The sequence below is a fragment of the Gossypium hirsutum genome, chromosome D03 (genome assembly GCF_007990345.1).
Source record: "Gossypium hirsutum isolate 1008001.06 chromosome D03, Gossypium_hirsutum_v2.1, whole genome shotgun sequence".
Taxonomy (NCBI): domain Eukaryota; kingdom Viridiplantae; phylum Streptophyta; class Magnoliopsida; order Malvales; family Malvaceae; genus Gossypium; species Gossypium hirsutum.
In genome coordinates, this window is record NC_053439.1 from 2,471,045 (window position 1) to 2,497,223 (window position 26,179).

General features: G+C 30.9%; 3 protein-coding genes across 11 annotated transcripts; 1 reads left to right on the forward strand and 2 right to left on the reverse strand.

The window, feature by feature from the left end:
* Positions 1-202: 202 nt before the first annotated feature.
* On the forward strand, positions 203-4,366 carry LOC107932583 (CBS domain-containing protein CBSX1, chloroplastic). 9 transcript variants are annotated; one of them, XR_001693434.2, is made up of 9 exons: positions 203-693; positions 1,233-1,320; positions 1,446-1,510; positions 2,347-2,395; positions 2,793-2,842; positions 3,370-3,485; positions 3,683-3,740; positions 3,848-4,035; positions 4,141-4,366. XR_001693434.2 is itself a non-coding variant. In XM_016864637.2 (8 exons), the coding sequence occupies exons 1-8, from the start codon at positions 475-477 to the stop codon at positions 3,920-3,922; spliced, it is 744 nt and encodes a 247-aa protein (XP_016720126.1). In that variant the 5' UTR covers positions 203-474; the 3' UTR covers positions 3,923-4,366. The 9 variants fall into 9 exon arrangements, 3 of the variants coding, with proteins under 3 accessions (XP_016720126.1, XP_016720128.1, XP_016720127.1); XR_005911022.1 differs by having other exon boundaries at positions 281-693; positions 3,848-4,059; XR_001693432.2 differs by having other exon boundaries at positions 299-693; positions 3,346-3,485; positions 3,848-4,059.
* Positions 4,367-10,302: 5,936 nt separating this feature from the next.
* On the reverse strand, positions 10,303-11,462 carry LOC107932590 (ethylene-responsive transcription factor RAP2-10). The gene has a single exon (XM_016864646.2). The coding sequence runs from the start codon at positions 11,169-11,171 to the stop codon at positions 10,677-10,679; it is 495 nt and encodes a 164-aa protein (XP_016720135.2). The 5' UTR covers positions 11,172-11,462; the 3' UTR covers positions 10,303-10,676.
* An 11,420-nt stretch (positions 11,463-22,882) lies between these two features.
* On the reverse strand, positions 22,883-24,708 carry LOC107913498 (uncharacterized). The gene is made up of 5 exons (XM_041089577.1): positions 24,299-24,708; positions 24,041-24,086; positions 23,697-23,944; positions 23,451-23,567; positions 22,883-23,208 (listed from the first exon to the last, which is right to left on the reverse strand). Exons 1-5 carry the CDS (start codon positions 24,673-24,675, stop codon positions 22,974-22,976), a joined length of 1,023 nt encoding a protein of 340 aa, XP_040945511.1. The 5' UTR covers positions 24,676-24,708; the 3' UTR covers positions 22,883-22,973.
* Between the last annotated feature and the right edge of the window lie 1,471 nt (positions 24,709-26,179).

Genomic DNA, 26,179 nt, shown 5'->3' on the forward strand with positions numbered 1-26,179 from the left:
AACATCGTCAAAAAATTAATATTTTGATCAGTATTTTTGTTAAAAAATTATTTGAATTTTTAAAAAATATTAATGATTAAATATTCAAATTTAATTAAAAATAAAGTTGAAATTAAGAAAAAAAACAAATGGGTTAAAGTTATTGTTATACCATAAAAATAATAAAAATATATATATATAATAATAATAATAATAAACCTTTAATTTTAACCATATAAAAATTTCCCGCAAAGGCCGTCTTAGGATTTTAACCGTTTTGAAGTCGTAATCAACACGCGCCTAAGAAAATCTACGGAATTTGGCCCAAAATGGGCGGTTACTTGTTTAAGCTTCGCTAATCACTATATCTCCCACCTCCAATCAATTCTATCACTCCTCTTTTTGGCCCTCTTCGAATTATCCCTCACCAAAAAATATTCAAACGACGACCACCGTCCACCGCCGCCGAAGAGGAAAGAGCCGTTTAAATAAAATATGGACACAATTCTCCATACCGAACCTCTATCTCTCACTCGCTTACGCGCCACTTCGAATTCCACCGCTTCCATTCACCATATGCCTTGCCAGCTCATCTTCCGTCCTTTCCACCGCCTTTCCTTTCCTTTATCCACCGTCAACGCCGGCTCCAGTTCTCGCAGGTCATCCACTTTTGTTGTCGCCGCTTGCGGCACTCTCACCGCCAATTCCGTCTCGGTTTGTTACCTTATCCGTTCGTTCTTTTTTCTTCTTAATTATTGGATGTTTATTTTTGCTGAAATTAATACTAAGTTTCGAATTGATTTAGAGTCTGAATATGTTAGAGAGAGTTTTCTTTTACATGCATGGAATTTTAGCTGTTTAAATTCGATTTTATTTGAAAATTTCTGGCTTGTTTATGCGTTAGCCTTTCTGATTTACTGTAATAAGTTGTAAGTTTCAGTGATTTAGGATGCAGTGGCAGTAAATAAGCTCTGCAAGCATCTCTTTCATTTGTTTTATTTTTATCCGAATATTGATTGTAGTGCTAAATCAATTACTAAAGCTTTTAGCCAAAAAAAAAAAATCCAAATGCTTCAGGTTAATATAATTAGATTAAAAAATTTATATTCTCGCTGTATTATTCTTACTCAACCGTACTTGATTTAGGAAGAAAAATGCTGTAGCATTGTCAATGTTGGAAGATAGTTATATTTTTTTTTCGAACTTTACTCGTGTTATTTGAATGAACATTTCTTTATTTTGAGTGTATGCAGCCAAGAGGTGGAGTATATACAGTTGGGGATTTCATGACGAGAAAAGAGGATTTGCATGTTGTAAAGCCAACAACAACTGTTGATGAAGGTACTTGTTTGCTTAGCTTATATCTTATAATATGTTGTCTGTGTTTGTGTGTGTGTGTGTGTGTGTAAATATGCATATTTAAAAAGGAAGGTTCTAATATATTGATCTTTTGCCAACGCCAATAGCACTGGAAGCTCTTGTTGAACACAGAATCACCGGTTTTCCTGTTATTGATGATGATTGGAAATTGGTATGTTATCTTTCCCTTAATTTTTTCTTTTCATGAGTTTTTGGCAATTCGTTTGCTAACTTTTAGTACCAAACCTCAAAGCTCTTTATACACTCATGATTCCTTGACATTTCCACAAAGGTGGAATCCTAGTATTTGCATTGTCCAACTAGGCCAATGTCCCGAAAGTGAGTGTTGGATTGGATATTGGGCCTTGCCCATGAAAGGTTGAAATAGAATGCTACTCTTCTAGTCTCGAATTAATAGTCATGATTCATTAAGTTTAAGCAAATATCTTGGTGAAACAGTGGCTAATTGGGACTGTAGGTATACGCAATACGATTCTTTCTCCATTCTTAAGACTTTAAGTTGAGGTGGGTGAAGGAAAGGTTGTTCTGGCCATATGATGACTTTTTAGGCCTGTTCACATCTCCATTATAGATCAATTCATTATTACTGCTTTATTTCATTTCATTTGATTGTTGCAACTGTGTGAACTTGATTCTGTAATGTAAATATTCTACATAGTGATGTAAATAATTCTCATTGTAAGATGTTTGGTATAAGCCAAATTTGAAAATTTATTGTTTTACCATGAGTACATTGTAGCAGATTTTCTGCTTTCATTTGGATTTTGAATATAAGTTCAATTATCCAAAAATAAAAAGAAAAGAGAGACATTGTCACAAGTTTTCTACCATTGAGGTGCCTTCTTTTTCCTAAGTTTTCCACCATGCTTTCAAGCAGTCAATTTCAATTTTGTTTGTTTGGTTTGTGTAACTGCTTTGTCCTTTTTGACCTGGTAAACATTAGCTTTTACTTTTGGAATAATGGGATCATGTTCTTTTCTGCTTCAGGTTGGACTTGTTTCTGATTATGACTTGCTAGCATTGGACTCCATATCTGGTAAATTAAGGATATCTGATGAATTTTACTGTGGCTTTTATATTTCTTTTAGTTGTGATTCCGTTATGTACAGTTTTCCTATAAGCAAACCCTTTCCTTTTGATCCTTATTTTTGTTTTTCTTTTAATAAATCTTTATATTGGCAATAACTGCAGTTTAGTTTGCGCCTTGAATTTTTATCGCTTCCCCTTCTAGTGGTTTTAGTGTGGACCAGTTTGTATTAACCTGGGATGCTAGTTTCTTTATGGCTGCTATTATAGGCTAATAGAAAGCAGAGAAGGCATTTTTATTGCTGTCAAAAAAGTTTCTTTAATCTTTTCCTTTGTGGAAATCTATCTGAATCTGGGATATCTTCACGTGATGATAGTAATTTCTTATGTACTGTTTTTTCAATTAGGGCGACGGACTGAGAATGACCTGTTTCCTGAAGTTGATAGCACTTGGAAAGTAAGCAAGAATTGTCTCTCTTCTTGATGTAGATGCATCTTTCTTTTGCAGAAACCATTGTCTTTCGCGGAGAGTTATATTATTGATTCCAGCACTTCTAAAATATCCTACTCTAGTCAATCATATCCTATATCATTTTCGAGCACAGAGATTCACTTGCTACAAATGGGCATTTCTAATCTGCTTATTTAATGTATTTGTTTTCTAATGCTAGTGATGGTACTTTGAGAAAAGAGTACAATATATATTTGCAAATGACATACTTTTATGGAAGAAAATGAACCTTCATAGTGGAAACTTAGTCGAATGCTTTTTATCCTTTTAATGACGCATAGCAATGTGGTGGAGCAAACTAGACCTTCTCTGTTTTGACAGTACTAATTTTTAACAAACTGGATTGTAAGCTTCAAAGGTTGCATAACTTGCATGTATTTGAGTTCACTGCAATTGGCTCCGGAAGAACTCATATTTTTGTTTATCATATAATTTTTCACCTTTTGCAGCTAAAGCAGTCCTCAATTTTGCAGACTTTCAACGAGGTACAGAAGTTACTCAACAAGACGAATGGCCAGGTCGTTGGTGATTTAATGACACCAGCTCCATTAGTTGTACGTGAAACAACTAATCTCGAGGATGCTGCTAGGTCTGTCAAACTTATCTTACCTTTGCTATTCCATATGTTGATTACCTACTTCCATAATATAGGGTTCCTGTCTTCTCATTTTTTGGCACAAGAGGAAAGCATCTAAACTCGTCACCTGAACTCGTATTATCCTAGCATTGTAAAATGGGTTGAGGGAACTATCAAACATTTCTAATTGGTTTATCGAAAAATTTCAGATTATTGCTCGAGACAAAATACCGCAGGCTTCCGGTTGTTGATGTAGAGGGCAAGCTGGTAAGTCAAAAAGCATCATAAAAAAATTTCTCCCCTGATTTAAGCTCCTTTTTCGTCTATTATGTTTTCTTCCAGCGTTTGCTAAGCTCTCTATCCCTTTCCTAAAGGTGGGTATCATCACAAGAGGAAATGTCGTTAGAGCCGCCCTTCGAATAAAGCGTGAAATTGAAGGAAAAGCTTAAACACTCGAGACTTGAGAGGCTTTATCATTGAAGGATATTCAGGGCGTTGGATAGGGCAGTGCAGCAATGAAGTTTTTTCCTTTCTCCATTTATCAAGAAAAGTTCGGAGAAAGGTGTGATTACGTGCTTTTTATATGGTCAGTCTTGCCCTGCTTTTGTATAATATTACATATATCATTTACATTATTAACACTGTTATAGTCACAACTATTTACCAGGATTGACACATTGGGAGGGCAGAAGTTTAGCACAAATTCTTGTCAATGTTTTCAATCTATGTCGCTTTAGACTTTCTTCTTAAATACGTTCAGTGTTTTTATTCGACATATTCAAAAACAAGTAGAGTGATTTTTCAAGGACAACATTTACACATATATATTTGTAATATTTGAGTTGGGGCAACCGAAGTTGTCCATTTAGTATGTCAAGTTGATTTTGGGTTAACGTGGATCATGTCAAGTTGGGCTTAAAAGCTATTTTGAGTTTGGGTTATTTTGGGTTATTGTCATTCAAGTTTAAGTTGTTTTGAGTTTGGATTGCTTTGTATTCAAATTGTTTTTGGTTTTGGGTAGTTTCTAGTTTCTTTTTCCTTTTGGATCATTTTGGAATTTTGATACTTAAGGTTCAAGTTTGGGTCGTTCGTTGATTTTGGGTTGACGTTGTTTATGTCACTTCAGGTTTTAAGGTTCTCAAGTCATTTTGATTTTGGTATTTTTAGGTTTGGAAACTATCAAATTTAATCTGTTGCTTTGATTTATACATTTAAATAAATGAATATGTATTTATTTTCATATTAGAATGATATAGTAGTTTATTATACAATATATTAACATAAAATTGTAGTAATTAGATAATATTAGTAATTTGTGAGAATTTAATCAAATCAAAATTTTATATATGAAATCAAAGTACATGTGCGATATTGCACGTTGTATCAAAATTTATGTATAGTTTTGATATTTATTTCTTTTGGGATTTTGATCAATTTTAGGTTTGTACCATTTCAAGTTTAGGTGGTTTTGTGTTTTTGCCAATTTTTGAGTTGGCAAGTTTGAGTTTTGAAGTTTTTTTTCTGTTCATTTTGGATCTTGATACTTTATATTTAAGTCATTTTGAGTTTAGGTCTATTTCGTGCTCAAATAATTACGGGTTTGAGTTCGACTTTTTTAAGTTATTGACTTTATATGATCAAATTGTATTGAAACTGATTTGAATTCTAATTTATCGGATTTAGTTTTTAGGTTAGTACTAGTGTACCATATACACTTACGAAAACATATATCGTAGATTAAGATTAGAAGTGTTTATGGGTCAATTGAGTTCAAGTTAGACCCATACAAGGTATCTAGATTAAATTTTCAAGCTCGGCCTGACGTGAAAAATGGGCTCTCTTTTTTTTGTCGAGGCTCAACTCAATTTAAGAAAGGTAAACTTGGATTTGACCCAATCCACCCATATTTGATTTTTTAGATTGGTTTTTTGTTTAAAGATAAGATTTTTAAAAATATATATAATATACTACATGCACTAAAAACGCTAAAATAAAAGTTTTCTAACACATAAAAATACATTAAATAGTATTTAGATTTAAAAACATTATCATAAATATATTAAATGTTTTATTATATTAAAAATAATTTTTAAAATTTTATATTTTGGGTTAGGTTTGGGTAATTTTTTCTTAAGTTTTGAGTAATCGATTTAATTGTTATTGAGTTAGTGATTTAATATAAATATATAATTATTATTTAACATATATAATCAATATAATATTTTTTATAACAAATATATTCGGGCCAAGTTGGATTGGGATCATGTTAAAAAAATTTGCTCAAGGCTCAACCCATATAGGAAATGTGCTTTAAATTTTACTCAAGTTTATTTTTCGACACTCGTATTTTGTCCAAATCCTATTATTTTTTAAGTGAATTTTCATGTTATACATCAGTGGTCCCCAACCCGAATCCTAGATAGGACCTGGGTCACCTACCCGTGACCGAGATAGGTCCCACCAGACGATTGAATGCAGGCGAATTACGAGACGACAGCGAGGGGAGTTCGCAGATTCGCAAGATGAGTCCGTGGATCCAACTCGCACGAACCAAGTGAGGGTCACAATCTCAGTCCAGAAGGGGGATCACATGCTCTACGGGCAACCCAGAGCGAAACATGTGTCCAGCGGATCTAAAGCCCGCTCAGAATGTCAGTCCCAGGTATAGAGAGGACCGCGTGCACTGCAGGCAATTGGAGTGAGACACGTGTCTAGCAATTCTAGAGCTCGCTCAGAATATCGGTCCTAGGCACAGTAGGATCAAGCCGTGAGCTATGATAATATAAATACCCAAATGCTCCTCTAAATAAAATACGAGACAAAATTACTCAACAAAATAAATGACCCGACTCATTAGCTAATGCTCGTAGGTTTTAGAACATAAACGAATTCTCCAATGGTGGGGTTGTTTGAACCTAAATTACCGGCTGAAGCTGTCTCTTCCTTACTATATGGGTAATGTCTGTTTTTGCATCCTTTCTTATTCTTCATGCTTTCATTGGTTTTTTCTCTCTTTTTTTTTAATGTGATTGGACATTTTAACTACCCATCCAACGACAGTCCTTTGTTTCTTATTTTGGTTTCCCATGAATTTAAAAAATTTGAAAACGAACCGGAGATTACAAGGAAACAAAAGCGTGAATATGTATTGGTTTGGAATTTTTGTTAAGGTAAAATATCTGCTGTCCTTGCCCACGTTTTGATGGTAATAGATGGGTAAGGCTAGGCTGGCTAAATTTCTAAATGAGTAATTGGATTCACATGAGAAAGGGGACCAATTTTGGGTACAGACTTTACTTAAGTTTTAAGTGTTAAAACAAAGGTAAAAGTACTTTCGATAACTTTTATTAAGACTTGGATTATATTTTAACTCCACTTAAAAAATAGTTAAATTAGTCTCTGCATATCAGATCAAACAGCAAATTAATCATCCTGTTAAAAATTTTATCTATTTGTACTATTAAAAACTAGTTCATATATATTGGCATGAGATACACGAGGCAAGTAACGTATAACTGCCTGATTATTTTACCAGTCATATCAGTTTTTAATAGTAGAAATAGATGAATTTTTTAATAGCAAGGACTGAGTTGCTCTTTGATATAATGTATAGAGACTAATTTGCTTATTCTTTTAGTAAAGGTGTCAAATATAGTCTGACTTTTAGTTCAAGGACCTCCATGGAAATTTTACCTAAACCAAACAATATTCTTATTTTTTTCTTTCTCCCGCTGATTGTGGGCCGCTACTGTCAAGAGTGTGCCCTGTCCTGTCTTCTTTTGAAAACTTAAATGTTGGGCAATTGGCCAGGGTACGCAAGTTGTCAACTAACAACACCGAATAAGAGAAACAAGATATTTATGGTTCGGTTTAGAGGTAAACGAGACAGTTGCTCGCGAGCTATTTAAATTTAATTTTTTTTTAAAAAGTTCAAATTTGATTCGATACTTATCGAGTGGAGTTTTAGTTTGAACTATTAATTGAATTGAATTCAAGTTTAGTAATATTTTATTTGAACAGTTTGCAAGCTTTATCGAGTTTTTCATATTTTATATTATTAAATTATGTTATTATCCTTAATATATATATTATTAGCCCTAAGCTTAATTATCGAATCGAGCTCGAATACAAAAATTGATAAACAAGCTTAATTGAGTTTGAACTTCAATAGTTCAATTATATCTCGAGCAAGTGTGAAACTAGAAAATTTTTGAGGAGCCGAAATTAAATTGTAATTTTTACAATAGAAAAAAATACAATTTCACCATTTTAATAGCCTATATCTTTATAATTTTTAAATGATTAAATCAAATTTTTATATTTTTAAGGGGGCAAAATACAATTTTACATTTACTAATTTAAAATTTTAAAAAATTTAAAGGGACTATATGAAAAAAAAATCATTTTAAGGGAATTGGAACTCCTGCCAACCCCTCTAGTTTTGTCACTGATCTCGAGTTGAGTTCAAATCTAAAAATAAATGTCTGATCAAACTCCAAACAAATACCGAGCAACTTAGCAATATTTGAGCTCAAGACTTGATTATTCCCCTAATTTAGTTGATTGAATATTCTTAAATGTTAGGGTTGAAATCTCATTAACAGTTTTATTTGATAGATGATATTAAAGTACCCTTTTTAGTCCAATATGATGTTGATGGCATGCCCTGATCTTAGATTAGGGTAGTCTCTCCTTGCTTAAATTTAAAGGTATAATAATAATAATAATAATAATAATTTCAACCAGCATCCTTAAACTATGATACAAAATTTTAATTTGGTTATTAATTTTTGAAACGTTCTAATTAAATTTTTAAGTATTAATATTATATCAATTAGATCATTACATTGTTTAGTCATTAGTTTGATTGTTAAATGTCAACTAAAATCTAACTTAGAATATTTAGAATACATAAATCAAATTGCAAGTACAATGTACTTATTGCATAGACGGTTTAATCGCTCTTTGTTGCATTTTTTTGGGGTGAAAAAAAGAAATGAAAATGAAAATGAAAAGGTTATAATAAAATAGAACTAGGTCCTCGACGGGGAAACTTCAAAATTTTGAAGACCTTCTCTACCCTCTTTAACTTGTTTTGTGATTCCATTAGCTTTTTCATTATCTTTCCTAAGGATATGTCAAATGCCTCAATGTCTTACTCTGGATAAATTTTGGTGAATTCTCCTGATCAGAGTAGAGTCTAGATCATTATGAGCCTGGTTTTGAATTGCTAAGACTGCCTCCATGCTATCAGTTTAAACCATCTCACTGTCATATTTCTGCTCCAAAAGAAACGCTAATCCATCTAAGATGCCCCACAATTCAACTTTCATAACAAAGCAAAAGCTCAAATATCTGTTATAGCCTAGAATCCATCTTCCATTATAGTCTCGTAGAACACCCCCTGTTGCAACCAAATCGGTTCCCTCATTAACGACACCATCAGATCTTAAGCGAATCCAATTATTGCCCAAGGTCGAAGGTGGAATCACTCTTTGTTGCCTTTAACACATCATATATAAGTTATCCCTACAATAAAATTATACATATTTACAATTTGATTCGCGTATATTAAATATGTTCATGTTAATGTTTAATGACTAAATTGAAATCTAAGGAAACAAAAGAACTTAATTAATGAAATACTGATACTTGGAAAACTTAATTAAAATTTTAAAAATAATTTGTTAATTTAAAATATCAGCAATGGTAAAAAAAAATTAAAATAAAATCACCATATTGACATACACTATTAATATGTTCGTTTTATTGTATGAAACTATGGACAACCTCAATTCCTAAAATATTTTAAAATATTCTATTCATATCAATGTTGTTTGAATTGGATCGGTTAAATCGATTGAATCAAAATTTTAATATTTTTATAATTTATTTTATCGAATTAGTAATCTAACTAATTTGACCACTGATCCGATTTTAAAAATCTTGATCCATATAAACCCAAAACAGATAATTAATACCATTTATAATTGTAAGTTACCAAAAAAAAGAACACCCCCACCACACTCGTGTTGGATTGGACCAAACATCATCATCCACTCCCTGGACGGCAGTCCCTATGCTTTATTTTTTTTACTGAATTATGGTTGTGACCCACATTCATTGACACAGTGGGGAAGCCCATGAAAAGAAAATTATGTTACAATTTGACCCTTAAATTATACTTATTTTTTTAATTTAGTACTTAAAATTTTTTATTAAACAATTATTTCGTTTTAATTTACTTTAAAAAATAAAACACTTAACACATTTTTATTGAATGCGAATAATTTTTAAATAAATAATAATTCAAATACCAAAATAAAAAAAAAACCTACTACAATCGTGAGTTAAAAGAATACCTAACTCAAAAAATCTTATCACTTTAGCAGTTATAGCTGTAGTGGCTACTATGGCCATTTTGCACCAACTGCTGGGACGTGTAGCCCACTTCCATGTTCCCTCACTTCCATTCTTTTTAAACCGACCCGAGCTAAAAAATTTTAAATTTAAACTGATTCAAGCCCGAGCTCAAAAATTTAAATTTTTTTAAGAGCCAACTCTCTTATTAAAAAAAAATTGAGGTATCGACTTTTACATAGACCCTCAACGAAAGTATTGTCCTTAGAATGTTTATGTTTGTCCCAAAGGGATTTATAGAGTTTACGCGCTTTCGCCAGACTCCGTAAGCCCCTTTGGGTTCTCAGAATAAGAGTAATACATCAATTGCTTAACCGACAACACTTAACAAATTCAATCTATTTCCGACTCAATATCTTAAATTAATAACACAAACAATTATTAAGAAAAAGTAGAAAATAGAAATTAGTGCCAAATAATAATAATAATAATATACAGTTATCCAATTTTGTTTTTACAGTGACCAAAATTTGTTACCATGAAACCCCAAATTACCGAAAAGTAGAAAAACCAAAGGGTTTTTCATTACACTGATAAAATAATTATTAATACAAAGTTTTTTTTTTTTTTTCCATTTCTTCAGCCGTCCCTTGTATAGAACTTACCTTACCTCCACTACGGCGCACGTTAGCTACATCCCACGGTGCATGTTAGCAACTACCACCTCCACTTTTTTTTCCCTCCCTTTTTTATCAGCTCCCAGCCGCCACTAGCGACGGACCCCCCCCACAAAAAAATTTATATTTTAATCATAACAATTTGGAGGGCCATGATTGAATCAAATCACCTTAACCATTCACCATCCGAATCTTCCGGGTCGGGCATCTTGTTCAAATCAACCCGATTTAAAAACCCACCATTACTGGGCTTTAACTCATCGCCATAGTCACCACCATTATAGCTATGACCATGATGATGATGATGATGATGGGCTGCTGCTGCTTCAAGAGCATCAACTCTAGCACCAACTTCAATAGCTTTCTTCCTTATAGAAGCCGCAGACAAATCGCCGCCGCCGCCGCATCCGATTTTCTCTCCCGTCAAAAGGTCAGGGAAATTCAACCTAGCAGACGGCCCACGCAAGTAAAAAACCGCCGTGTCGTAAGCCCTAGCCGCCGCAACAGGTGTTGAATAAGACCCTAACCAAATCCTCGACCGCTTGTTGGGTTCCCTTATCTCCGCCACCCATTTTCCCCATTTCCTCATCCTTATCCCTTTGTACGGCCTCTCCGTAGACGACTTCCTTGAACCAGCAACAACCCCTGTTCCATTTTCCATAGCTTTTTTTTCGATAAATCCAAAGTTTTTCAACTCTGGGCCTGTTTTTTTTTTTTGGCTGTATTAAAATTGGGCACGAAGAACTATAAAACTAAAGACAGGGAAAGGAAGGGTTTTTGAGGCATGTCAGTTTTGATTGTTGTGTCTCTCTGTGTGTGTTTGTGTCTGAAAATGGTTTTTTTTTTTTTTTGCAGACAAATTACGAAGGTTTTTATGTTGCGAAAGAACTTTAAAATGAAAAAAAAGAGAGAAAACAAAGGAAAACTGAAAATTCCAGAAAATCCAAATTCACCGACAAGAAACTGTGTGAAAGGGAGTTATTATAATAATCAGGATTAATTCTCACTTTAGTCCCTCTATTATGCTGAAAATTCGAACTTTTTATTTTTATTTCAAATTTCTTTTAAGTTGGTCCCTATATATACAAATTAAGTTAACTGTATAAACTTAATAGAAAATTTGATACCTGTGTTTGACACTTTTTTTTCTAATGGCATCTAAAGGCAACAGTGTTTAAGCTTTTTAGTGTTTAATTTCTGTTTAAGAGTTGATGTGATGAAAAATTAATAATTAGCTATTAACTTTAATCAAATCAATCCTAAAACTCAAATTAAATCACCTCTATCGGATTGTATTTGATAAAATAAATATAAATTTAAAAAATACAATCAACACTAAATTTATTCTATTAACAAAATTAGGGATGAGCATTCGACCGAATCGAATCGAATCGAAAATTTTCGAATCTCATTTTATCATCCTAACTTTATTTGAAGTTTTCTCGAATCGAGTCGAGTGAGATAGAATTCGAATCGAATATATTTGTTCGAGTTAAATTTTAAAAAAATAATTTTGGGTCCTTGTAACCACTGTCACCCATCGTAATAAAATTTGTCCGCCTTAATCAAATTTTTTATTAACTTTCATCGCCTCATAATTTATTTATTAATTTTTTATATATTGGTTAGCTTCTTTGCTTGCTTAGTTGTTTCAATTATCTTTAGATTCTTGTCACTATGTATTTTAGAATTAAAAAATATATTAAATGTAAAAATATGATTTTTGAATAAAAGTTATTTTAAAAATAAAATGTGAAATTGATACCAATATAAAATTTTAACACGAATATTTTATGGCATAATTAATAATTCAATTTTAATATAAATATTCAATATGACTAAACAATTCAATAATATAAATAATATAAAATGTGAAATTTAATTTAATAATATAAATAGTAGATATAAATAAAATTATTACTATTTATGTTTAGTGATTTTTTTTAGATAAGTTTGATTTTTTATTTGAGAGTACAGGGTGAGAAGTAAAAATTTAGAGGGAAAATAAAAAGTTTTGAGGAATAAAAGTTTGAGGGAAAGTAAATAGGAGGAGTAAAATTGTGGAGGGAAAATATTAAAAAAAAATTGGAGGGGGGAGGGTTTGGGGTAGATGGGAGGTGAGATGGGAAAGGAATAAAAATTTTAGGGGAAAAGTAGGAGGGAGTAAAAATTTGGGGGGAAAATAAAAGGTTTTGAGGGTTTGTGGGAGTAAAATTTTGAGAAAAAGTAAATGGGGGAGTAAAATTTTGGTGGGAAATGGATTTTGGGTAGATTGAGGGGTTGGGAGGGGAGGGGAGTAAAAGTTTTGGGGGAAAAATGGGAAAGAGTAAAAGTTTTAAGGTAAAAGTAAAAATGTTTGGGAGTTGTAAAATATTATAGTTTGATATTCGAATTATTCGAGTTATTCGAATTCGAAAACTCAACTCGATTCGAACTCGAAATTTGGAAAAAAAATCGAGTTGATTCGAATAACTCGATTAACTCGATTCGTTTAACTCGAAATTCAAATTTTTTTTCGATTTTTTCGAGTCGAATCAAGTTTTGCTCACCCCTGAACAAAATCATGAAAAATTCATACCCAACAAATCAACCGTAAAACCTAAATTATACACACACACACAAAAGTTAACATCGTTATCTTCGGGTACTAAAATATATAACTTTTTTCAAATACAAATACCTTGTTGGACAAAAAAATAACATATGCTCCAAATGATATAATGTCTTATTTTAAGTGTTTTATTGAGTTTTTGTTAGGGTCAAATGGGCATCAACTCAATTACGAAATTACTAAAAGATTCCTCTATATACAAATTAAGTTATATTTTATGAGGATATTTTTACGTATTTAGTATATTAAATCAATAAAAAAATCAATCATAAGGAGATTTAAAACCCCAAACATCATGCATGATAAATAATTAATTTTACTATTGTAACCAAACAATCAATTAGTTTGATGTGAATTTTTAATACGTAGATCAAATTTGAAGGTGTTATAAATTTGGTCTTACTTATAATAATATAAAAATAGAATTAAATTATGTTAAATTAAAATAAATGAGGATTAAAACCAGAATTAGTCCTTATTATCATTTCTTTAAACATTATTGTTTTGGAAGAAATAAAATAGGGCATAGATGTAGATGCTTTTGTCTTGGCATCTTGGGGTTTGTTTGGGCCTTAATTAGAATATCTCAATTGTCAGTAAATTTAATTCAATTAAAATAAAATGAAATTAATTTTATATTAATAGGATTTATATCAACACTTTTTTACATCACTTCATTTATAAAATTAAAAATCAATCTAATTTCTCAAAAAAAAAATTCAATCTTGGTTTAAACTTTGATTTAATTCTAAAAGAGAATGCTTGAAAATTATCAGATTTTATATTTACAGTCAGTCTTCTTTATAACAACATTTCGTTATAACAGTTAAGTTTTTAGAAGAATCGGTTTTTCATATTTTATTTTAACCCTCGATAATAGTATATGGTCTAAATTTTTAAGTAAAATTATAGTTATCTCATATAAACAAGCCTATTAATTATAAATGATCTTAATTAAAATTAATCTTTGATGAGTTGAATTAAATATATGAGTTTGATAAAATATTAAATTCCCAATATTTTAATGTGAATTTAGAACATTATAAACTTATAAATTGATTACTTAAATTTAATAACTAGTGATAAATTGATAACTCATATTGATTAATTAAACTTGTTAAATTTATGAACCTTATAATTAATCACGAGAAAAAAATACATAAAAGCAATAATTACAATATAATAAAATTGTTAAGATATGTTATAATTACAAGAAAAATTAAAATAAAATTATGAATATTTTATCAATAAATAATACAACTGTCAGTAATAGTTTAAATAGGTGTCATTAAGGTGCTAGTTTAATAATTAATTAAAGAAATAAATTATTTAATTGGAATAACTATAGAAAGTATATACGAACTTTGATTCCAATGTGTAATTTCATACGTGAACTTTGGTTTTGTACAATTTTATACTTCAAAATTCGATTTGATTCGGTTTTTACGAATCATTTACATCATTATCGAACTAACATCATTTTACGTTGATATATTCATTTTTTTAAATATGTACAATCGAATTCAAATTAAAGTTTCATGCATATAATTGTACCAATCAAACATTATACGAGAGTTATGTATATGTTTAATATTTATCCCTATTTAATTAGGTAAAATAATTATGTATTTAGCAGGCGGTGATGAGGGGTTGTCGTTTTGTGGGCAAGTGAAGTGGAATTCAAAAGGTAAAGAAAAAATAAATGTCGTTTTGTTTTTCTCAAGCGTTTTTAATTAATTGATTGATTAAAATTTTAATTTTATGATGATTCTTTGTCTGTTTTTGTCACTGTTTTTCGTTTAATGATAAATTATATCATTAGTCATTCAATTATAAATAATTTTTCATTTTGATCCCTTAATTTAAAAAAAAGTTACAATTTGATAATTAATGAATTCGAAATTACTTTTTAGTCACATGATTGTTAAGTGTCTAACTACGGTACTTTTTTTAATTTGTATAGTAATAATTTTAATCTTAAATTTATACTTTTTGTCAAATTAACCTTAATTCTATATAAAAAATTATAAAATAAACTCAAATTTATTTAAAAAATTAGAAAATTCAATATAAAAATTTAAATTATTGCCAGTTTATTGCAACAACAAATCATTAGCATTGCGGTAAAATGATGAAATTGGATTACAAAAAAATAGATCAATTTGGATCTCTTAACATGATATTCAACTTGTATAAAGCTTAATATGATTAAAGACAAATGTTCATACTAGAAAACTCAAGATTCTGCCGCAATAAATTTCAAAATTGTTCAATATTTAGACATAATAACGAAAATTGACCTGTGAAATTGACTCCGATGTCAACTTTTTTAACCAAAAAGTACAAAATATACCGCATAATTTTCTTTGTCAAACTCAATTCAAAATTTTAATTCATTTAAATTATTTTTCAAAACCCACATCATAAAAACACATTATATTCCGAATCTTTTTTCCATTCTTATAATAAAAACATTTCCCCCTCATTTTCTCTCACTTTATCTATTTTTTAAATTTTCATCTATTTTATTTAATTTTTTGAATTTTCTATGTATTTTTAGAATTTCTTAGAATTTTTATATAAACTTTCCTAAATTTGTAAAAAAGAATTTCATGTTTTTATTGTTTTATATAGAATCAAGATCAAATTGACAAAAAATATAAAAGCCGAGGACTAAAATTGTTATTATACCAACTAAAAAAGTGTCATCATTAAAAAAGGTAAATGACCAAATTGTAACTTTTTTAAGTAAGTGATCAAAATAAAAATTTACTAGTAGTCGGATAACTAATGATGTAATTTACCTTAAAATAACTTATTTATTATATTAAAGTCAACATATGAAACATAAGGTTTGTATTTTATACTCTATGTATTAATTTACACACTGATGTAACTTATAAAAAAATCCTTAAAAAATTATTAATAATCAAACATTTTAACAGCTAATTAAATTAATTAGTGGATGACTTCACATGATTTGATGAAAGTTCATGTATTAAGTATAGATCTTCATCTTTTCATTACCTTAAAGCTTTTGCCTTTTCGATTATAGGTAGGGGTGAAATTAAAATTTTTTATTGGGGGGAAATGTTTAGGGGTGTTTTATAATTTTACAATTTTTAAAGGATTATAAAATAATTAAATCATTTTAACGGATAAAGTCACTGCCTAATCTTTTTAACTCGGCCATTAAATATGAAGTCAATATACTAACTTAAGTATCAAAAAAAGCGTCTTAAAGTACAATTTTCGATATCTTTTAAATTCACATTTATCTCGCAAAAATCTAAAAATATTAGTACAAATATCTAATAAAAGCTTTAAAATTTTGGGTGAACTATAAAAATAGTCACTTTTGTTTGCCTCAGATTACATTTTAGTCACTTATGCCTAAAATTTTACGTTTTAGTCACTTACGTTAGGGTTTTGTTACGAAGTGGTCACTTTGTCGTTAAGCTCTATTACCTCCCTAACGACAATCCTACGTGACAGTGCAAATGAGTTTTAAATGAATCGAAACAATAGAAATCAAATTGAGTGTTTCATCAATCGATTGTTTTTTTTTTGTTCAACATGGAAAACAAAGGATGGATTCAATGGAATGTCCAAGTACATCTTCTTTGCTTTCGTTTTCTCTTTTACTAAATAAGTAATTTTGCTCTAAAACAGCGACAACCCTAAAGTAAAAACCTTGTTATTTTCTTCCTTTGCATCCATCTGACTTGATATGCCTTCCTTTTTCATATTTTCTTCGCAAAACAAGAAACCTTTAAAAAGAACCCAAAAGATCCAATATTTAGTGTTTTATCTCTAAAACTCTATTTATTTTCTTTTCCCAAAATCCACGTATTGCTTCTTTTTAAATAGGAAAAGAATCGAGTTTTAGGGTAAAATTTTGTATTCTATTCTCATCTCAGCTAGACATCCAAGCTGGCATTAAAAACTCATTTGGACTGCCATGTAGGACTACTTTTAGGGAGGTAATAGAACTTAACGGCGAGTAACCACTTTGTAATAAAACCCGAATGAAAGTGACTAAATCATAACATTTCAAATATAAATGACTAAAATATAACATGAACCGAACGAAACTTATTATTTTCCAAAAGAAATTAAAAAAAAAAAAACAAATTTAATATGTGAAGCAAAGGGTAGGTCGGTGGTCGGTGGACAGATACCGTTAGGAATTGACTTTTCCCTACAACACGAAAACCATAAGAATTGATGGTCATTTTCGTCCTTGTCGAATATGATTTTCCTATGATATTTGAGGATACTATTGGAAACTTTCAATAATGGTCCAACAACTAAATAAAAAAGAAATGGACCAACCCCCCTCCCTCTTATTTACTTATCATAATTATTATTAATGGACGGCTTAATTATTTATTAGCTGTTTAATTTGCGAGATTATATAATTTTATATCAATTCTTCAAATATTGTTTATATTAGATTTCATAGAAAATATCCAATCATGTACCCATAATTACATCAATTTGATTGGAACAAGTCATGAGTAATACTAATATAATATTTCTAGGTCTTATCCTTACATTATATAAATTGTTAGATATAGTCTCTTATTTTATTACTCTTTAAAGTCTCACAAATTTTGACAAATAATTTGTGGTGCACTAGCTAAAAGTATCATGGAGGATCTTGTATTAGCAGTTAAGTTGCATTTTACTCTTTTACTCAAAAGATGGGTAATTTAGTCCTTATATGTTAGATCAAAGAGCAAAGTAGTCCTTTTATTAAAAATTTCATCTATTTATGCTGTTAAAATTTGGTCTCTATAAGTCAGCATGAGGTACACGTGGCACATCGCATGTTATTATCTAGTTATTCCGTCAACCATCCTAGTTTTTAACAATACAAATGGATGAAATTTTTAATGGAAAAGGACCAATTTGTTCTTTAATCTAATGTACAATGACTAGTTTGTCCATATTTTAGTTGAAGGGGCAAAATGTAATCAGACTTCTAGTACAGGGACCTCCATGGTATTTTTCCTTGCAAAAAAAAAATAATTTAATCATAAAGTAGTTCTGTTGAGGAGAGGTCGAAATGGCTCGAGGGGAAAATTCTAAAGTGTCGACGATGGTTGGTAATGTGCCTGGGATATACTGACCACTGTTGAAGGGTTCACTAGCTCCCGATGGATGACACTTCGAAAACTTTTCCCAAAGCAAGTTCGACCCCACTTCAACAAGTTTCGATGCATAGTTTATTAATTGTCAATGGAGCACAATGTAAGTTGGATTGTATTATGGGATAATGTAACTTTTGGCCCTTGCACTTAGCAAGTAGGCCTACATTGTCCCCTAAACTCCTTTTTAATCCACTTTGACCCTTGAACTTGAAAATTGTTATTCATTTAATCTCATTTTGTTAATGATTGTGAAAAAAGGGTATAATGTGACTTTTGGCCCCTGAACTTGGTAAGTAAGTCCACGTTGGTCTCTAAACTTAACAACTAGGTTCACTTTGGCACCTGTATTTTTTTGGGTCTATTTTGAACTTAAAAACTAGGTCCATTTTGATCCCTGAACTTGAAAAGTATAAAAGTTTGATGATGTGGCACTTTGAGTTTGAAAAATATATTTTTTTAAATAATGATGTTGTATAATCCCAGAGTGTCATATTCAATGATTTTAATAACCGGTGGTTATAATTTACAATATTAATAGCTTATAAATTACCACAAATGTCCTAAAATCTAAAGCAAAATAGTAATACCAACTTACAAGACCAATACCTTATAAGTTACCAAAAATGTCCTAAAGGCTAAAGCAAAAGGATTAATTACTCCAACAAGTGAGATGATTTATTTTTTACTTTAGAAAAAAGTCAATTCCTTTTTCTACACTTAAACTTATAATTAATAATATATATATGATTAAATAAGACCTGATTATATTAAAAATGAATAAATATTAAATTTATACATGATTTTTAATTTGATGCAGTTATACATATGAAATTTAAATTGTGGTTCATATATCTATATGAAACTTTGATTTTGATTCAACTGTATATGTTTTAAAGAAATGACTGCATATATTTATTTTCATATCAGATTAATATTATTTATTGTGCATGCATTATATCAACGTAAAGTGATGCTAATTCGATAATGCTGTTAATAATTTGTAAAAATTGAATCAAATCAAAATTCGTACGCACATTGAATCAAAATTAATGTCAATATCCTTACCAATTGAAATTACAAAAAGAAAAGGGGAAATTAAATATTTTGAAGGATTAGATAGATTGAGCATGTGCAATTAATGTCAACATTGAATTAAATGTCATTCAAAAGAGAAAGAAAGAAAGAAGTAAATGAAAATGAGTAAGTATTTTGAGACAAACAAAATGAAGAAAAACAAATAAAGGGGTAGGTTTGAAAAATAATATAAATTAACATAGCTAAGATCCTATATCTAATTTTTCTCCTATAGACTATGACTTTAGATCCAATACAACAACAACAAAAAATTAAGTATTTACAATTCCAAGTGTTTAGGAATTAAGGGTTTGCAGATCTTTTATTTTTTTAATTATTTAAAAAATTAAATTATTAAATTTTTGAAAGAGGCAAAAATTGTTATTATTGATTCAAAAGGATTAAATTGAATTATTAAAATTTAAGAGAAGTTAAAAATAAAATTGTACCATATATCCGAGTGAGGTCAAAACCACTCGTGCCGTGCTTCCCCATTGCTTTAGGGACCGCATGAGGGGCCGGGTTAGGGCTTTGTCCCTCAAAATGGCAAAATTTTATTTTAGTTATGTTTATAATTTTGAAATTATAAGTTAATACGATGATAAAATTATATTTTTATAATTTTGAATTTATAAGTTAATACGATGATAAAATTGTATTTTTATAATTTTAAAATTATAAGTTAATCTTTTTATACGGGGTTGGGAGGTGCTTCGCCCCTCACAAAATGGAAAATTTTTTATTTAGGCCTTTTAAAATTTTTAAAATTTTAAATTAGTAAAGGTAAAATTATACTTTGCTCCCCTAAAAATGTAAAATTTTGATTTAATCTTTTAAAAATTATAAATATATAGGCTGTGAAATTACATTTTTGCTATCATAAAAATTACAATTTAATTTCGGCGCCCTAAAAAAGTTATTTGGTTTCGCCTTTAGTTCTGATCATATATGTTATTTTTGATACAATGTTTAGAACTATCTATATCTTCTCATCGACTCATAAATAGAATGATAATACACTTTCTCTTGTATTGACAACAATATTCATACTAATCGAAGTAAAATTCAATCGGCCACACACAAACTCTTAGTAGAACCTGTTTTTGTTGATTAAGATTGCGAAATTCATGGAAAAGGAAGGTTTAATTTATTATTTCTTTTATGTTAAACTAGACCATTTAGCTAAGACAGACAGGTTGTACCAAAGAGAAATCTTTTAAAATTTAAAGCTTTTCATTGGGATTATAATTATAATTATAATTATTGCTTCCCAAATTCCTAAGGGCACGTTTGGTTCGCTGTATTGGATTAGAGGTGTATTGGATTAGAGGTGTAATGGAATAGAGGTGTATTGGATTAGAGGTGTAATAGCAAATCAACTGTTTGGTTGAATGTAATGGAATAGAGGCGTAATAGTAATCTTGTGTTTGGTTGAATGGAATAGAGGTGTAATAGCATAATGGAAAAAACTAAAATGACTAGAATACCCTTAGCATAAATTTGTTTAGGTAACTGATTATTGTTATTGTTATTAAATTTTAATAAGATTATTAATATAAATAATAAATAATTTAATCATATTTTAACATAATTATTATTAAATATATTTTTTTATAATATATAATTTGATAAAATATATGAATTTATTAAAATTATAATATATAATATTATAAAATATAATTTAAAATAATTATTATTAAATATAATTTAACAAAAATATATAATTTACTAAAATCATAATATATAATACTATAAAATTATTATTATTAAATATAATTTAACAAAAATATATAATTTAATAAAATTAAATATTCTTATGATTGTATCAACAAACTTCATCAATTTCTTCTATCAAATATTAAATTATTTGAACTTGACTTTGAATACTGATTTAATGATTGTTACTTTACCATCAGCAACCCAAGTTAAATTTACTTAACAATATAATGAATTAGGGTTTTTCTTCATATTCCCAATTATGTATTCTGTTTCCCAGTAATGAATTATGTATTCAATTTCATTTTTGTTTCTAGATTTGACTTGCAGCAATTTTGGTCTTCAATGTTGTTTTCTTCGTTTATTTTAACTTTTTTTTGTTATATTTTCTGTAGAAAGATGGATTTTTTATGATTAAACTTTTAGACATGTTTATTTTCAATTTTTTCCACGAGCATTTAGATAAGAAAAATATTAAAACTATTCAAAAGTTACTTGTTTGCTTCAAAACGAATTATATAAGGACTAAATTGCTCATTTTTATATTAGAGGACCCAATTTGCTCTTGAATTTCTAATAGTTTAACCAACAAAAGTCTTACATGACCTAACAAAAAACCTCTCCAACTAAATTGCACGCATAACTTGTTTAGCAAAGTTCATTATATTGTGATACAAGAAAACTGATCTGAGGCAGTACATGAACTGTCCTCTTTCTCTTCCAATGTTCGGCACAACTCATCTACTTCTTTCCTGCATTAGTAAACTGATCACTTAATTTGCTTATATAAAATTCAACATGCAAATACTATACACATTCTCTTAGACATGCTAAAGAGTAAAGACTTCAAAACATGGGGCATATACCATATACACACTTCTACACATGTTCATTAGAGGTTTAACACTACTTTCTTTGTTTTTGGTTTGATTGCAGTTCTTTATGGGACACATACTTTCTTTGTCAATGCGAAGATATCACCTACTTTAGCCTCAAATCTTTGAACAAACATTTTGCAAATTACATGGCAGGCAGTGCATTAACTTTTCATATTAAAAAAACCATGCAAATGATAAAAGAAATCCACAAAGTTTCTAAACATGTTCCATTCCAACACAATCAAAACCGAAGCATGTGAACATAGCAGGATCTTGAAACAGAAGTAAGTCATGGCATAAAAAGACAGGAAAATGCACAAAGAACAAATAAGCACAGATGTGACTACCACACAAATGATGCAACTAACAACATCAGTAACAAAACATGGAAACCTTAAGTTTAGTTGTTAAAGTGACATACTTGTCTTGATTAAATAGGTCAAGGATCTGTGTTCTTCCGTTGTCATGGTTGAAAAAGATGAAGAGGCTCCAATGCATAAGCCATATTCTACTCTGAACTTGGTTCAAAGGTGATGAGAAGCTCTGCAGCAAAAAGACCAATAAATGAGTCAACGAATGATCGGAAAGCAAATTGTCAAAATAAAAACCGAATAATCAATGGGGATATAACCAAAACCTTGGAATCGATTATTTCTTTCAAACGATTAAGTTCTTCAAGAGCAATATCCCAGTTTTGCATCAGTATCTCGGCAGCAAGCTTCCCCCACAATGCACTCAAGCTCCTTTCGTTGTTAGTACATAAACCTACAAATCTGCCCCTAGAATTCAACTTTCAGAAGCTATCAACCTACAAATATATAAACAAGGCAGGCTCAAAGGAGATGAATGCTGAATTGGCAGCTGTATTAAAGCAGCAAATCAATCAATTTTAGTCAGCTGAGATTTGTCCTTTTTTATCAGTATATGGCATGCAAACATAGCTGAAGTAGAGTCTTCAGAAGATTTCACCTATAAGTCAGCCAGTATCCAGTCAACTCTTGAACTGGAAAAAACCAATTAGCTAATCATCAAAGTGGAAGACATTGTACCTTATCAGGAACATTCCTAGGCATCGGTACTGCAGAAACATATCTCTGGATGAAGAATTTGGGAGGGCTAGCAATTGCTGCAGAGGTCGATGAGGTCTCGGCCCTGTCAGCTTGTCCCCGACCATAGAACTTGGCAAAACGATTGATGAGTGAGATCTTCTCTAGATCCTGGCATTCCAATCTTAAGTCCAAGATTGAGGATCTCTTGTCCAGACTACATAACAAAATGAGGAACATTAGAAGACAACCAGCATGACAACTGCTTAGGGTAAAACCAATAGCGGGAGCACCATGGGGCAAACAAAGGATTTCAAATATATATATAATGTAACTAATAAATAGTGATATAAAGCAAAACCTTGCTTCCAACTTATACATTACTTGTAAGTATATTAAAAAAATTGAAGACGAGATATTATGCATAAAACATACTGGTAAAAACTTGATCTGGGTTACCTCTGTAAATCATTTTCCAGCTTCTTTGCAGTGATGACAAACTGTTCCGCAGCGATGACAAACTGTTCTGCAGCCTTTAAGATGGACTGCTTTCTCTTCTTAACCTTTTCAGGGAGGCTAAAAGCAGGAAAAAAAAAACAAAAACAAAAACAAAAGCCGCATCAGTACGATAGTAGAAAAAAAAATCCCCAGTTGACAGTAAAAAACAGGATTCAGGGGTTTCAAACATAATTAACATGTTCTTACGTGCTTCCACTCTCAGAAGGAACAGCTTTATCACTTTCACATATATATGCTGAGCTGCATGCTTCTCCTAAGCCTAATCTGGCAACAAAATAGACCACGGTCTCATAGTTTTTTATAGCATCTGCAGAAAGAACTGCTCTTGGAGGAGCACAATGTAGTTGCTGCATAAGCTGTGTTGTCAAGATAAGCCTTCTTTTTGATCTAAGCACAGGCGGCCAATCTTCAATCATTTCAGGTTCGTTTTCAGCCTGTGATATCAAGATCAATGTCCTTAAGTGAGAACTGTCATAGTTCAAATAAGGAATAAACTAAGATCAAGTATGGTAGTTTGACACCAAACACACCTCAATCAATCGATTTGCTGCATGTGCCCATCCTGCTTCAGCCGCACTGCGATCAAAAGAAAACCTCAACATAATTCCAATGAAGAGGAAAGCATAAAGAAAGTGAGAGAAGAGAGCAATAATTTCTGTACTTCAGCAAATTGCTAATGGGAAATATTTCTGTTTTTGGTTATTGATATAGTATATACACACATATAGAGACACATATATTACATGTGCTGTTAAAATTGCAGCAAATTGGAAAATTATTCCAAATACCTGATGTCCTGAGGTCTTGAACGACCTTGTGTCACTTCTCTATGCCATGATACAAGCTCAAATGTCATACTTTTACGCTTTTTTGCTCTCATAACAATCAAGTTCTGATTTGGAATACCGGGAGGAAGTAACTGACAGAAGATATGTCCACTTGCTATTGGCATGAGGTTTGAATTTTGCCGGGTACCATCCAGCTGACTAGCATCAGCAGCATTAACCTGCTCACTAGAATCAAGAGCATGCAAATTATCAGAAGGCCAACCAACGATAAATCCTTTGTCTGCAGCCTTCATTGTGGCAATTTTCTGAGCATCATAAATAGGCAACATTTGCCCCTTTTTAAATGCCCCGTACTGTTCCATCAGAAGTTTCTGCATCTGGCATTTCAGATGATTGATTGCGTTCAGAAGAGCTTAAGTGTGTTGCAGTCTTCATTGTGGCAATTTTCTGAGCATCATAAATAGGCAACATTTGCCCCTTTTTAAATGCCCCGTACTGTTCCATCAGAAGTTTCTGCATCTGGCATTTCAGATGATTGATTACGTTCAGAAGAGCTTAAGTGTGTTGCAGTACCAGGTTCCCTAGGTTGATCAACCTTTTGAAGAAGCTCCAGCATATTTTGACTGCCAAATTTTAGAATATTCAAAGAACAACAAAAGGTAAATTAAGGAAATCAGCACAACATTAAAAATAAGGAAAATAGAAGAGCCAGCATTACCAAAACACATCAACAAACAACAGACAACAGTATCAACAATATGCATAATAACACTACAATTCAATAGCCCCATCCATCCATATTAAAGCAAACAACACTATCAACAAACAACAGTATGCATTTCTTAAGCCTAACCAACAACAGACAACAGTCATCAATTCTTAAGCCAAGGCACCTTATCAACAAACAACAATCATCAATTCTTAAGCCTAATCCAAAAATTGTTTCTCCGGAACGGAATGCTGTCCTATGCAGAAGAGTATACATGCAATCGGGGAAAACTACATTTCAATCGGACATGCAATACAAACAAAATAACCATGGAAAACTAACCTGTAAATGAGAAAATCAGGGCACAGTGAGATGAAAAAGAACTTGTAATGAGAAAAGGGGAAACCGATTACATGCAGTTACCGATTAATGAGAAAAGGGCACTAACAAGGCAGTGATTCAAATCTGCTAACATGCAGAAAAAACAAAAGACAGTAACAAGGTTGATAGAGAGTTATAAACCTACCTTTCAGTTGCAGTAACTCAGAAATCAGCAAAAACTGGCAAATCGGCAGAAAAGAAAAGAAAAGAAACAAAGGGAGCAAATCGACAGAAAAGAAAAGAAAATAAACAGAGGGCAGAAAAGAAAAGAAAAGAAACGAAGGGAGCAAATTGGAAGAAAAGAATAGAAAATAAACAGAGGGCAGAAAAGAAAAGAAACGGAGGGAGCAAATCGGCAGAGGTTAGAAGGAACAGAAGAGAAACAAAGGGGAAGCTGATGGGAGGGTAAAACAGGGATGGTTTACTGAAGCGGCGCCTAATCTGGGCAAAAGGGATGGATTACAAATCGGTGAATTTCACCGATTAAGTCAATAATGGATTACAATGGTATTAGCAATACCATGAACCAAACATAGGAATAAGGGGGGATTAGGTGGGGCCACTGATTAGGGGTGTATTGGCTATGCCAATACACCCAACCAAACATAGTGTAATTGTCCGATTGTAATATGGAATTGTGCCAATGACGTGCTACCCAAGATGCATTGCTTAGGGTTCAATTAAAACAAAACAAAAGTTGTTCTATTTTTCTTGTAGATTTCAATGCTTTTTTAATGGGATATTATTCTCTTGAATATTAGCTGTTTAATTTTAGGGTTTAGGGATAATAA

Coding starts and splice junctions, on each gene's coding strand:
- LOC107932583 (XM_016864637.2), top strand. CDS start 475: ATGGACACAATTCTCCATACCGAACCTCTATCTCTCACTCGCTTACGC. Junction 1,511..2,346: donor TTGATGATGATTGGAAATTG/GTATGTTATCTT, acceptor TTTCTGCTTCAG/GTTGGACTTGTTTCTGATTA. Junction 3,486..3,682: donor AATCTCGAGGATGCTGCTAG/GTCTGTCAAACT, acceptor GAAAAATTTCAG/ATTATTGCTCGAGACAAAAT.
- LOC107932590 (XM_016864646.2), bottom strand. CDS start 11,171: ATGGAAAATGGAACAGGGGTTGTTGCTGGTTCAAGGAAGTCGTCTACG.
- LOC107913498 (XM_041089577.1), bottom strand. CDS start 24,675: ATGCAGAAACTTCTGATGGAACAGTACGGGGCATTTAAAAAGGGGCAA. Junction 23,945..24,040: donor CAGCAAATCGATTGATTGAG/GTGTGTTTGGTG, acceptor TTGATATCACAG/GCTGAAAACGAACCTGAAAT. Junction 23,568..23,696: donor CCTTCTGAGAGTGGAAGCAC/GTAAGAACATGT, acceptor TCCTGCTTTTAG/CCTCCCTGAAAAGGTTAAGA.